The 12,131-nt window shown below is 49.2% G+C and overlaps 1 protein-coding gene across 5 annotated transcripts; it reads right to left on the reverse strand.

Moving 5' to 3' along the window:
- Positions 1–931: 931 nt before the first annotated feature.
- LOC309441256 (putative methyltransferase) lies at positions 932–5,897 on the reverse strand. Of its 5 annotated transcripts, none has more exons than XM_082055877.1 (7): positions 5,404–5,436; positions 4,511–4,639; positions 4,064–4,224; positions 3,579–3,792; positions 2,823–2,923; positions 1,956–2,093; positions 932–1,374 (listed from the first exon to the last, which is right to left on the reverse strand). In XM_082055877.1, the coding sequence occupies exons 1-7, from the start codon at positions 5,419–5,421 to the stop codon at positions 1,284–1,286; spliced, it is 852 nt and encodes a 283-aa protein (XP_081912003.1). In that variant the 5' UTR covers positions 5,422–5,436; the 3' UTR covers positions 932–1,283. The 5 variants fall into 5 exon arrangements, with proteins under 5 accessions (XP_081912003.1, XP_081912002.1, XP_081912004.1 ...); XM_082055876.1 differs by lacking the exon at positions 5,404–5,436 and adding an exon at positions 5,332–5,398; XM_082055878.1 differs by lacking the exon at positions 5,404–5,436 and adding an exon at positions 5,816–5,897 and having other exon boundaries at positions 933–1,374.
- Between the last annotated feature and the right edge of the window lie 6,234 nt (positions 5,898–12,131).

Genomic DNA, 12,131 nt, shown 5'->3' on the forward strand with positions numbered 1-12,131 from the left:
CTTAATGATGGGCTTTCCTCCCCCTTGCTGTCCTCCTGGGACCACACCACCCTCCTGGTAGCCACCACGCAGAATAAAAGCCTTTGCTCCGCACCCTGGGCAAGCTGAGCCAGCACTTTGTGACCTCAATGGAGATATGCCCAGGGTCAAGCAAATTCATCAGATTAAGGAGGCTTAGTCTCTACACCTGTGGCAAGACCACACCTGAAGGACCACAGCTGAAACACCTCCAGCCCCTACAAGGCTCCCTCCAGGTGAAGTAGAGGCATCACTTCTGTCTTCCTTAATAAGACACTGAGGAGTAAGAGTGAGGCCACAGCCTTCTCCATGGCGTAGGGGCAGCTTTCTTGCCAGGGCAGGAATTACAGGAAAGGGAAAAGTCCCTGCAGAGGCTGTTCCTGACCTTAGAGTCTCCAGAAAGCAAACAGGAGGGGACATGTGCTGGGCTGTACCTGGCTTTGAACTCCTTTGCCTCCACCTGCCCTTCCCCAAAACACAGACTCTAAACTTTTCTTTGCAGTGTGGGTGAGCAATAGCGGGCAGGGAATGAGGGGAGCACAAACCCACTCCCCTCTGGCAGCCACCCCAGAAAGGCTCCTGAGCTGTGCCAGGGCAAGTGGCCTCATGGGGGCGGAAGCAGCGGTGCTGGCCCAGCACTCAGCAAACCTGGGGCAGATACACTGCTGCTGCACCTGTGCCAGTCAGCAAAGCACCAGGGATGGGGTCAGGTAGCAGGTGACAACAGCCTCTTCCTGGCCCAGCCTTCAAAGCCAGCACACAGCTTAGCCTGGGCAGGGAAAGGGGAAAATGGCCCTTTCTACTTAAAACCATCTACCCCATGAAACAGGCAGCCACTCAGGGCTTAGGTAAGCAACATCCACAGAGTGCAGTTATTGCCATCCCAGCAGGTGCTCTACAGCCTCTCTTAAAAAGATGAACCACAAGCAACGTTTTATCAGCATTTTTATTATTAATTGTGTAAGAAATGCAACAAGTTCCTCAGCTGTTCCTCCTCCTTATCTTCATGTATACAACCACCACAGTCTGAAACTGGACCCTTCCAGTGCTGACAGCACAGCACTGGGCAGACTGGGGGACCAACACAGACAGGAACCTGAGAGCAGGTATAAACCCACGTCTGCTTTCCATAGAAGATCAAAATTTTAATCACCAGAAATCAGCACTGATCTTCCCAAGGAATAAAGGTGGTTAGCAGTGGAGTATTAAGAGACAATCTACTTTTTTCTTCCTTCCAGCACCAGATCAGGAGAAGGGTTTTCCTCTCACTGTCCCTTGCACGCCAGCACACAGACATGCCTCACCCAGAACTCCACTGGGGTTTCACGAGAAGAAACTCCCATTGTCTCCAGCATCCTGAAACAAGAAGCAGAGGAAGAGTCTTGCTCTGCCGAGCCAGCACCCACCCGACATGTGGCAACATCAGCAACCAGATATAGGTCTCATTGACCCAAGGTGCCAAGATCTGAATGGCAGATGCTTCCAACACATGCACAAGGGTTGTTCTGGTCAGTGAATAAATTGGGAGGAACAGGGATGTCTCCCCCCTTCCCAACTCTGCAGCAGTCCCTCATTGTGGACCAAAATAGCTTCTTATAATCCTCAATATGTTTTTCTTGCCCTCTGCTAATCAAGAACAAGGCAAAGATACTCATCTTGAGTATCTCTAACATGAGACTTGGATGGATATATCAGTGCAAGAACATGATACAGCTACATGTACTTTAAGTCAGCTGACTCAAACTGAGATCAACCATGCTGTGAGCAGCCGAGGATCTGCTATTTAACCTCTGACAAGTATCCAGCCACACCTGGGGAGATGGAGGGAACATATCACTGCACTTCTAGCTTTGAAGTGGTCCCACAACCTCACTCTTTGTTTATTGTGTAAGAGGGATCTTCCATGTCCTGCTTGTTTTCCCAAGTGTTTTTCTCACCTCTTTTCAATCTCTGGAAGGAAGGATTTTGCAGCTACGGGGTCACTCTTCATAAAGGCTTGATACGGAGAGATAGACTCCAAGTAACCAATCACACCAGCAACTGTCATGGGGATTTTATCAAAGATATTGGTGATTCTAGAAGGGAAATGGGGAAGGAACATTGACAAGTTAAATCCCAAAGGCAGTGAAATGGGGACAACAGACAGAGCTGGCAGTGGGGAATAAAATACCTAATGTTATCGAAGGTCCAAGAGATGGAAGTACCATCAGACTGTGGCATTTGGTGGGTCAAGAGCTCTAATTGATGCACTACTGGAGAAGTAGAGATGGTACCAGGGACCATCTAACCTAGTTGTGACTTGAACAGCCCTTTCAGCACAGACCTACCGGCAGAGCCTGCTCCCTTCCAGCAGCCAGGACACCAACACCTCTGCCAACACATCCTTTTTGCCTGCAGAGTTAGCCCCTGCACCATGCCTTGGTGGGGACACAGGTGCCAGCTCCCTGGAGGACTGGGGCGGGTTCTTGCTCTCCCTCCAGTGTTTCCCTTCATCTCTTAAGTGATCTGCTCAGAAGCCTCAAATTATCATAAACGACCAACTAAAAAAATCTAACCCAATTCTACCTTGAGCAGGAAGGGTCCTTGCAGCCTTAGACCATGCCTGCTGGCCCAACATAGAGCCACAATGAAACCGGAAATGCAGCCACATGGCTCTGCTGCGATACAAAGGCATTTGCTGAAACCCAGCAGCTACCTGCTCGGGCAACCCCAGCTCCCTTGTGTCCTCACTGGGCAGCCCTGTGGAGGAGTGGGAACACCACCTCTATCTGTTCCTGGTGCTGCACTGAGGGGTCTCAGCTCACCTCTTCTTGTCTGGAAACGGTATGGCCTCAAAGATCTCTTTGTAGTCTTCCAAGACATGTTTCACTCTACTATGCATGTATTTTAAAAGCATGTTCCAGGCCTGTAAAGACAGCAGCATAAAAAACAAACACTAAACCACCTGAAGCCCTCGTTTTCCACTTAACTCGGGTTTGCTTGGCCCTAGGTCTGATGCATTCATATATGTAGGCTTTTTAAATAGTCCTTGCATTAAAATTCACCAAAATCTTGCTCAGTGTCAAGAATCCAAGGATCCTATTTTATTATAGAGATAAGGGGGGGTCCTGTCCTCTACGCTGCTGTTACTCATAGTGGAAAGTCTCCTTTTAGTGAGTTGTTAAAACACTATTTGTCAAGAAAGATTACCAAAAAACCCTCTTTCCAAACAGTTTTTATTTCTCCTGTCACCTTGATCACAATGAAAAGAATGGGTAGTTTCTTTGACAATATCAGCCTCCCAAATCTGCTCTGCAGCCCTTCTTGCCACACCAAAGTCTGCCCTATGAGTCCTAACATCCCTCTTCTCATCCCACCAGCCCCAGCACTACGTGGGAAACACCAACACCCTAACTCAGCCTTGTCCTTGTATTTAACCATCTCTCTGCCCCATCCTGTAATAGGAGTCCTCTAGTTGTACCCCCAATCCCATTGCATTCCCCACTGCATCTAATTAGTACACATTTCTCCCTGCCCAAATCAGGATGGGAAGCCCCAAGGTTCAGGTTTAATCACCTCACCTCCCTGAAGACTTCAGTCAGCTTTTCAGAGCAGTTTCCATAGCGCAGGCTCATGTCCCTGGTGTAGGTGCTGATGACCACACAACCACCTGGCTTAACCACCCGGGTTGCTTCTCTCATGAACTTCTCAATATCAAACCAGTGTGCGGCTGTAAATGAAGCCAGGAGGTCCACTGAGGCATCCTGGAATGGCAGCTCCTCTGCAGGGCACACGCTGGAAGCGGGGAAAGGAAAGAAAGGCAGAATTTAATACAGGAATCAGAGAGTAGGACAGGAAGTCCATGGGCATTTTTTGGAGGCAATGATGACTGTTGGGATGCAAGACCATGGCCACTGTAAATCTAGGATAATACTTGTTTGCACCAGGAATCCCATCAAATGGGATTTTCCTTGGTGCCAGCTGGCTCTTACAACGATCATACTCACAAAGCACCACCTCCACATGAGGACCTGAATTTTGCTGAGCTCACTGCCCCGACACTCACAGGTAGGAGATGTTGGGTGGGGAGGGGGCATCCCTGGCCTCCTGGATCTGTGCTTCGCTGATGTCCGTTCCCACCACCTTCTTGAAGTGCTCAGCAAGGAAGCGGGTGCCTTGTCCTGACCCACAGCCGACATCCACCACCAGCTCAGCAGGGTTTGCCCTCTGTGGGGAGGAGCAGATGAGTCTCAGTGGGCAGCCACCCAATTTCTGTGCTTTTACCCCCCCATTCCATCCCTCATCATCCACACAGACACAGCCTCAGCATGGCACAGCCCTGGAGAGGCTCTTCTGTGCCCATATCTTGTCTTGAACCCTCTTGATTTATTCTTCCCCATGGCACCAACCAAGGTAACACTCCCAGCAGGGTAAATACTACTGCCCACGAAAACTCCTGCTCACAAACACTCTTGCCTTTTTTTCCCCTACAGCCTGACCATACCCCACGCACCTTTTCCCGCAGGTAGGTGAGAATGGTTTGCTTCAGCTCTTCACCTGGAGCAAACCTGTATTTCTGGTAGACAGCCGCATGCTCTCTCCCCTCGAACAACTGGGTGGCCATGCTTGTGTGACCTGGCACCTGGGAGGAGGCAGCAAGCCAGGGATTGTCACCATGGGATCAAACTCCTCCTACCTCCTTAGCTTGTGACCACAGGCACTAAGTCCCAGGTTCCTGGCAGGGGCCTGGGGAGGACTTTGCCCATGAGGCTCCAGTGAGGGAGAGTGAACCTGCTCTCCAAGCATCCCTCCCCCAGATGTAAGCCAATTGCAGAAACAAACCAGCAGTGCTCAAAAAGGAAAAGCTTTCTAGGTTTTTAAACCCTTCTTCTCCTTAGTCCTTTGCTTTCCCCACCCACACAGGTGTCTTTTGAAATAAATCACCACTATATCTGGAATATCTACAAGTTTGGGAGGAGTAAGCAGAGTGTCAGAAAGACTAGCAGCAGAAAAGTTAGTTTTTTTTAAGGAAATGCATGCTTTAGTATTAGCAACACAAACACAGCAACTCTCTGATTGCACTTTCTGAGCCATCCGATATGTTTTTTGTCCCTTTCCACACCAGAAATGCTCCAAGTCTCTTTTAAATACAGATCCACATTAAACCCGTCACCCAGAACCACATGCAGAGGCGAGCCCCGGGCCTCCTGCCAGCTCAGCCCTGTGTCCACAGTGTCGCCATCAAAGCTGCTTTCACAGACACAGCGCCCATCGTTCCCCTGCTGCCTCATCAATTTAACCCCCCGGCTGCTATAAACCACATGGTCCATGCACCCACCGGGCAGGGTCCGGCGAGCAGAAGCCCAGCGGCTGCTGGCACATTGCTCTTCACCCATCGAGCCGCACCGGAAGGCTCTGGGCCATATCCTGTTTATCTCGGTGCTCGAACAGACACCGTCCAAGACGGTAACGGCTTTCCTGGTCCAAAAACAGACCCCAAGAGCCGGCCAGAAGGACTCACTGCCTCTTTGGATGGGTAACGGCACCCTCTCGCATGCTCGCAGTGAGCAAGGTGGGCAGAAGGATACAACAACAGCGAGTTTTGCAAGTGACACACAGATATCCAGCGTCAGGTAATAAAGAGTTATCGTATGTCATGATGCAAGGGATGATGCTGAGCTCGTAGCAGCTCAGGAGCCACTCCCACCAGGAACAGCAGCCCTGTTTGGAGGGGAGACCTGCGGGTGCTTTCCGTGCGCCCGGAGAAGCCTTCCCCCGGCAGCGAGCCCCCCGCCCCGGGCAGCCTCACCCCTCTTACCGCTGCAGCCCCCGCCACCAGCAGCTCCCAGCGCCTCCCAGTTCGGAGCTCCGGGGCCGGGACAAAGGGGAAGGAGGCGCCGCCTCCGGTACCGCCCGCCCCGGCAGCGGGGGGAGCGCGGGGCCACCCCGGGCCCGCCGGAGCCTGGGGAAGGACGGGGAAGACAAAAACCGTACGGCAGCTTCCACAGTCTCCATCCCACCGTGGTCCTGGAGCCCAGGAGTCGAGCCTTCACACGGCTTCTGTGGGTATTAATTAAGGCAGCCTTCAATATGCCAACCAACTGGGGATGCTCAGCAGCCCTGCACATCTTGGGAAGCAGACCTGAAGGCCAGCAGAAGCTTCAAGGGAGCAGGAGAACAGGATTCAAACACTACAGGCACCCAAAGCCATACTTACAAAGATCTGGCTGCCCTGAAATCCCCTCCTCTTGTACAGTAGAAAAAGAAAAGACATAAATCCCCAGCACTAAGCATGAGAGCACAGAGCACATTGGCATTTAAGGACCAGGCAAAGCCCCTCCCCAGATTTGGAGGAAGATTTTACCCCTTCACACACCAGAGTAATGCTTATAACATACATCTGAAGTGAGAAGAGCCATGATTTGCTTGAAGCAAATTCACTCAGTTTGTATTTTGCACAGTGCTTATGAATCTATGCTAATTAACACAGCTTTTAAGCCCCTCCTAATTTTAAATGAAATAAATGGAACTTACCCAGGGGCTGAAGATGGAGGCCACCTCAAAACAGTTTGCTAAATCAAAGCATGTGTTGAAGTTGCTGAGCTTGTGTCTAGAGTATTTCATTTTGGGTCACCTGCTGCTTAATTGGACTGCAGGTGCATCTCTGTACCAAGAGAAAATACAACATAAGCATCAAAGGCCCCAGTGTTTTCCTAACCTTGCAGTGTTCTTCAGCATCTGGCAAGAGTCTGGCCTATTTGGGGTTCAGATCCCCCATTTTTTCCTGTACTTTGCTGAGAGCCTGAATGCAGACAGGAATGGATGACGTCCCAAGCTGTGGTCACCTGCCCTCTTCTTAACCATGAGGTCCCCATGGCACAGGCTGCTCTCATGGGCAATATACAGAAGATGAAGTTTGTCTGATTATCCTCTCACTACAACTGAGGCCAAATGTCTACAGTAAAAGAAAATGTGAGCCAGGCATGGACTGCAAATGGCACCAGGTCTCTTTGAAGCTCTCCCAGCCTTTGGCACCCTGGATTCAGCTGCCTTTGGCTCCCTACCCCGTCTCTAGAGCTATTTATATTCCCCAGTGACAGCCAATCTCTGATGGCCTTGCACCATGCAGCAATAAATTGGTCTCCTCGACCTTTGGATTGCTTAGTCTTAGCCCAAATGTGAGTTATACCCGAGACACAGAGAATCAGCCACTGTTCACCATCCCTGCCAGCCCACATAGACTTCAAGGAACACCGAAGCGCCTTGGGGTCTTCTCAGTTTGTTCTCCAAACCTGCAGGCCCTACAGATTGAAATTATATAGTGGAGTCCTGAGTCAACAGACCTCCAAACCCTAACCTTAAAGCAGAAAAGGAGAACTAAGACACCGGCATCCCTCCACACCTACTCTCTTAAAGGCTTGCCTCCTCCCCACCTTTGTGCCTCTGCAGAATGCAGTGGCAAACAGTGTCCCTGAGCTTTGCTTTTCCAAACAGCATTGGCAAGCCAAGCCCTAACCTCACCTATGGCCAGGAGATGAATTCTTGTCCCTGGGAAATAGAGAGGTACTCGCCTGAGCGCTTCTGACACCTCCCCGTGCCCGTTGGCTGCTGGCAGTCCCAGCGTGTCCTCACCTTCCCTCCCGCAGCGGTGCGGATACACAAGCTGTCCTCCCACTTGGCCACTGGTGTTTCACTGCAGCCACTCGGACCATTTCCAGACAGAGTTTTTATATTTTTTTTTAATTGGGAATGCATCTCACTCACCCTGAAATTTAAAAAAAAAATAATAAAAATCAATCTATTTGGGGGGAAAAGCGCAAAAGAGACTCCTGTCAATTTTTCTGTGTCACTTGTTCATGTTTTTAACTAACAGCGCTGTAATTTCTACAGCGCTGAACTGTCTCATGTTGGTATTGAAAAAGCCATTTTGTTTCTGTTATTGTGGTTCATTTCACTGCACATCAGTAAACTGAATTCCTTTTCTCAGTGAAATGACCTGACATCCAAGGGAAACAGTGCAGCACCATGAAAATAAAAACACCTGAAGTCACCTTAACCAGATGCTTTAATTTTTCAGAAGATTTCCTTTCCCCTCCTCCCTTGTTTTGGTACTGGTGGGGAAGAGCTGTTCTGTTTTACCCAGAATACAAATGTTGCTCTCAGAGCAAGCCTGGCTCTGTAATTATGTTCACATCATCCCCAGCAATCCTCTGGCAGAAAAATCTTCCCTAATTTCTCTCAGAGAGCTCTTAACTGGCTTCTTTTCCTGCAGCTATAGAACAGTTGTTAGAAAACTCATAAACACCTTCTAATTAATTACAGCTATTTCTCAAATGAAAAATGAATTATTGTTTGCTTTCTCCATTACTGTATTTTAAGCCCAGGTACTGCAGCTCTTTGCTCTTCAGTATTCTACCTGGGCCACTTAAAAATGTATAATGAGTTTTCTCTTTTCCCTAACGATGTACCATTTAACCCTCCTCCCACCCTCCGTCTCTACAGTGTCCCACTCACCTCCAGGCCACACCACTCCTACACCAGCCTCTGCCCGCAGGATCCTGTCCATGGAGCTCAAACGCTGCCAGATACATCAAGCTACATCTTTTGGAGGATCTCCATCTACTAAAATAATTACAAAAGTGTCTTGCTCAGAGGGTTAAATTCTCCACCTTTTCCATGGATAATGCCCTACCTGGAAAACACTCCACTCCACACCTACCTAGAGGAATCTGAAAGAAAACCCAGGCTCTGGCCAGCTGCATCCTCATGAAGGAATTTTGCTGTGGTTGCTACCAGGTGCAGATGGAGAGGGACACCACTTAACCACATCTCACTAAACTCCAGGTGCTGAGAAGATGCGTGGCACTTGAAGGAGCTTGCGATACTTATAGGTATCTTGTTCTCCTTTCCTCGGGCTGGATGTCTCTGTCCACTGCTGCTGGAAGCTGTGTAGAAGTGACGCTGCAGGACTCACGCTCTCATAGATGGAGTAGGTCCTGAACCCTCTTTCCCTGGTAGCAGAGGTGCCCCTCTGCCTGGGTCTTTAGACATAGCCCTTAAAATCACAGTAATTCTGTAGCTTGCAGCTAAGTTGCAGGCTTGCTGCTTGTAATTCAGCACCACCACTGCATCCTGCCCCTGCCTGTGGGAGGAAGATGAAGGAAGGGATACACCAATGTTCGGATCTGGGCAAAACTGCGGTGTGAAATAAGCGGCCTTGTTTTTAGAGATTTTGGACACCGGGCAATTCCCCAAGAGCCACTGGGGCAACTATGGTCACAACATGTGGGCTGGCACCACCGTTACTGCTTGTAATGAGCTTCCAAGACATTATCCTGGGAAAAGAAATCCAGACATGATGTGTGTATCAAGGAATGCACTGTGCCCACTCCAATGAGGGCCCTGGCAATGTCCAGGGCCATATTTCACCCAATGTCACTCTGACTCCTCAGTTCAACCTGTGGGAGATGCCCAGCAGAGTACAGGATGGGGATGACTCTGTCCTCCTTCCTACCTGATAGCCTCAGAGCTTGGGGAACAGGTATTTAGGTGATAACTATGCCGAGGAATGAAAAGAGTCTGTAACCAGCAGGCTCTTGCTCACTAGGAACAAATAAAGACAGTGCCAATGTCTCCACCCTAGTAGTCCCTCCCCACCAAGAAGGCACTGGTGATATGAAAACGTCCTGGGGCCACAGAGCCCATGGGGGAATGGGCGAAACACTCAGGGCAGGCTGCTCCCCAGAGCATCGCTTCTGGATCTTTCATCTGTGTTATTTATAGCAACATGTGAAGAGGCTGACGATATTTCTCTTACCTTGTGAAGAAAATTATTGGCTTTTAAGACCCCAGTAAGGCTTCAGTTCTTGGGAGACCTTCCCCTCTTTATTTGTTCTCTGATGGAAAAGGAACAAGATTTATTATCACAACAGGGAATAAAGGGATTGGAAAATATTTGGTATTTCTACAAGGCTCTTTAAGCCTAGAGGGCTCAGACTTCAAATTAATGAAGAACATAATTCTCTTGGATTACAAGCAGCAGGGCATGGAATAAAATCTCCTTGTAGGGAAGCAGTTAGCCACAAATGAAGGATATCTCAGCTGATGGCACGGCTGTGTGTGTTACAGCTGTGCCGATTGGGGCTGTCCCTGTGCGCTCCTGACATCTGCAATCCAGAAAAATAACGGTGATCGTGTGAAAAGAGAGACCAGATGAAAGAGAGACCTGATGGATCAACCACTGAGGGAGAGGGGAGGGAGAAGGGAGTCTCTGCAGGGGTGACTATTTTGGGGAGAGCGTGTCCACACCCGTGCAAGTAAATGTCATGGCCAATTGCCAGATCCTTTTAATGGCAGCTGGCATATTGGCCAGTTGTTTTTGTGATCAAGCACACAAAAGGTTGGAGAAGAAATAAAGGCAGGCGGGGGTGAGCTCAAGGGCAGAGGAGGAAGTCTGCAGAGGAAAACGCCCTTGACTTTGAAATCCTGCCTCCCTGCTTAGCTCACCCTGCCATAAATCTTTCTTTATGAATTGCTGATGTATGGGGCGGGGGGTGGAGCTGAAAGCCGTGGCTGGGAGAAAAGCCCCAGCGCTGGGATCTTCCAGAAACAATAAGAAAAAAGTCCTTCTCCCATAATTTCACCTTTTAATTAGGAAGATGGGAAGACTGATTGATGGGCCAATAAATTAAATTAAGAAGTCAGGTGAGAATCTGTGACAGAGCACGCCAGGATCTCATCTTCCCTGTGCATGGACCAGAGGCTCCTCCATGCTTCCTGGCTCATCTTACATCTTTATTTGCTGACAGCAGCACCAACAGCTTATTGTTGTCTCCAGTTCATTTGTAACTGGAGAGCCATTGATCTCTCATTACCCAATGGTCTTAACCAGACTCAAATGTCCCAACCCACCTTGGTGGCACCACAATCCAGTGCTGCAGCCCTCTTGGCTGAGCAGGTTCCCAAAGTGGCCGATGAGAAAGTACCAGGTGGTGATTTTGGGGTCTGTTCGTTCCCAATGGGATCCCGGCAGCCCTCTCAGCTTTGCAGCACTGCCGGCTTTTGCTGCTGAAATTTGTTGCTGTTTGCGGTTCCCAATGCAGCAACTTGGAGAGAGGGTTGGACCTGGGCAGCAGAAGTAGTACAGCCATATTTTGGCAGTGGGGTTTCTCTTCTTCTTACCAGAGATGTTTATTTCTAGATACTTTGGGGGAAACAATATCTCAGATGGACACAGAGGACTCTTGGGCTCCAGTGCTCTCTGGAGAGCATCAGATGTGAAGGCTAAGGTTAGACACCTTAGACAGTCTTTCTGTGACAGCTGAGAAGCACCAAATACCTCTAGCTCCAGCTTCAGCCACCATGTTTCAGGTGCCCAGAGGTTTCCCTCCTCCTGTCTCCTCTGGTGAGTACAGAATTGGAGAGAGGAGGTGAGTCTGTAGGAGAAGACACCACTGCTGCCGCCTGGGTTTGTGTGTGATGTCCATGTCCATGCAGTTTCTCTGACTCCTTCTAAATGTGCTCCAGCTGAATTCCTCCTCATGCCTCCAGCTACTTCCACCTCCCATAGGGGTCTATGAGCCTCTGCACTTGATCTCCCCATGTGAAATAACCATAAAGGAAACCTCACTAGGGCTGGATTCAGGTGCTACAAAGTCCCTGAGTTGAGTACATTCCTTTATGGCACTTTGCAGTGCTGCGACAAAATGGTTGTGCCTCATCTAGCGGGGAGCTTCACTATTCAGGGGTCCTGGGTGTCCAAGGGACATAATTCACTGGTGATCAATTAAAAAGCCCTGGAATTAAAAAGAAGGAGAGAAACATGAGTGTGAATTGATTTTATTTCACCTTTCCTTGTGTGCTTGTGTTGGGCACGAGGATATAGTAGATTGTATTACTGGGATAAGGAAAAAATTCAGTGGAGTCAGGAAGCTGCTGTACTAAAATCAAATGACTCTTTGGGACATGTGGCCAACCACACTCAGAGCAATTGCTTTGGGAACTGGCTGATGCTTGATGGTCTGTTCGGAAATGCAATCAAACGTGGTGATTAAATGAGATCCAGGACCATCTTAATTCAGTGTTTAAACTTTGTCTTCTTCCTTGGGGTCTGAGCTAGGCACGTGATAGGAACA

Source organism: Streptopelia decaocto, assembly GCF_964273445.1.
Source record: "Streptopelia decaocto genome assembly, chromosome: 6".
NCBI classification, from domain to species: Eukaryota; Metazoa; Chordata; class Aves; order Columbiformes; family Columbidae; genus Streptopelia; species Streptopelia decaocto.

Excerpts from the sequence above, each read along its gene's own strand:
- LOC309441256 (XM_082055876.1), bottom strand. The coding sequence starts at position 5,379 with ATGTGCCAGCAGCCGCTGGGCTTCTGCTCGCCGGACCCTGCCCGGTGG. Across the intron at positions 3,793-4,063 it reads CCACCCAACATCTCCTACCT|CGTGTGCCCTGCAGAGGAGC; the intron begins GTGAGTGTCGGG and ends CCCCGCTTCCAG. Across the intron at positions 1,375-1,955 it reads CTTCCAGAGATTGAAAAGAG|GATGCTGGAGACAATGGGAG; the intron begins GTGAGAAAAACA and ends TTCTTGTTTCAG.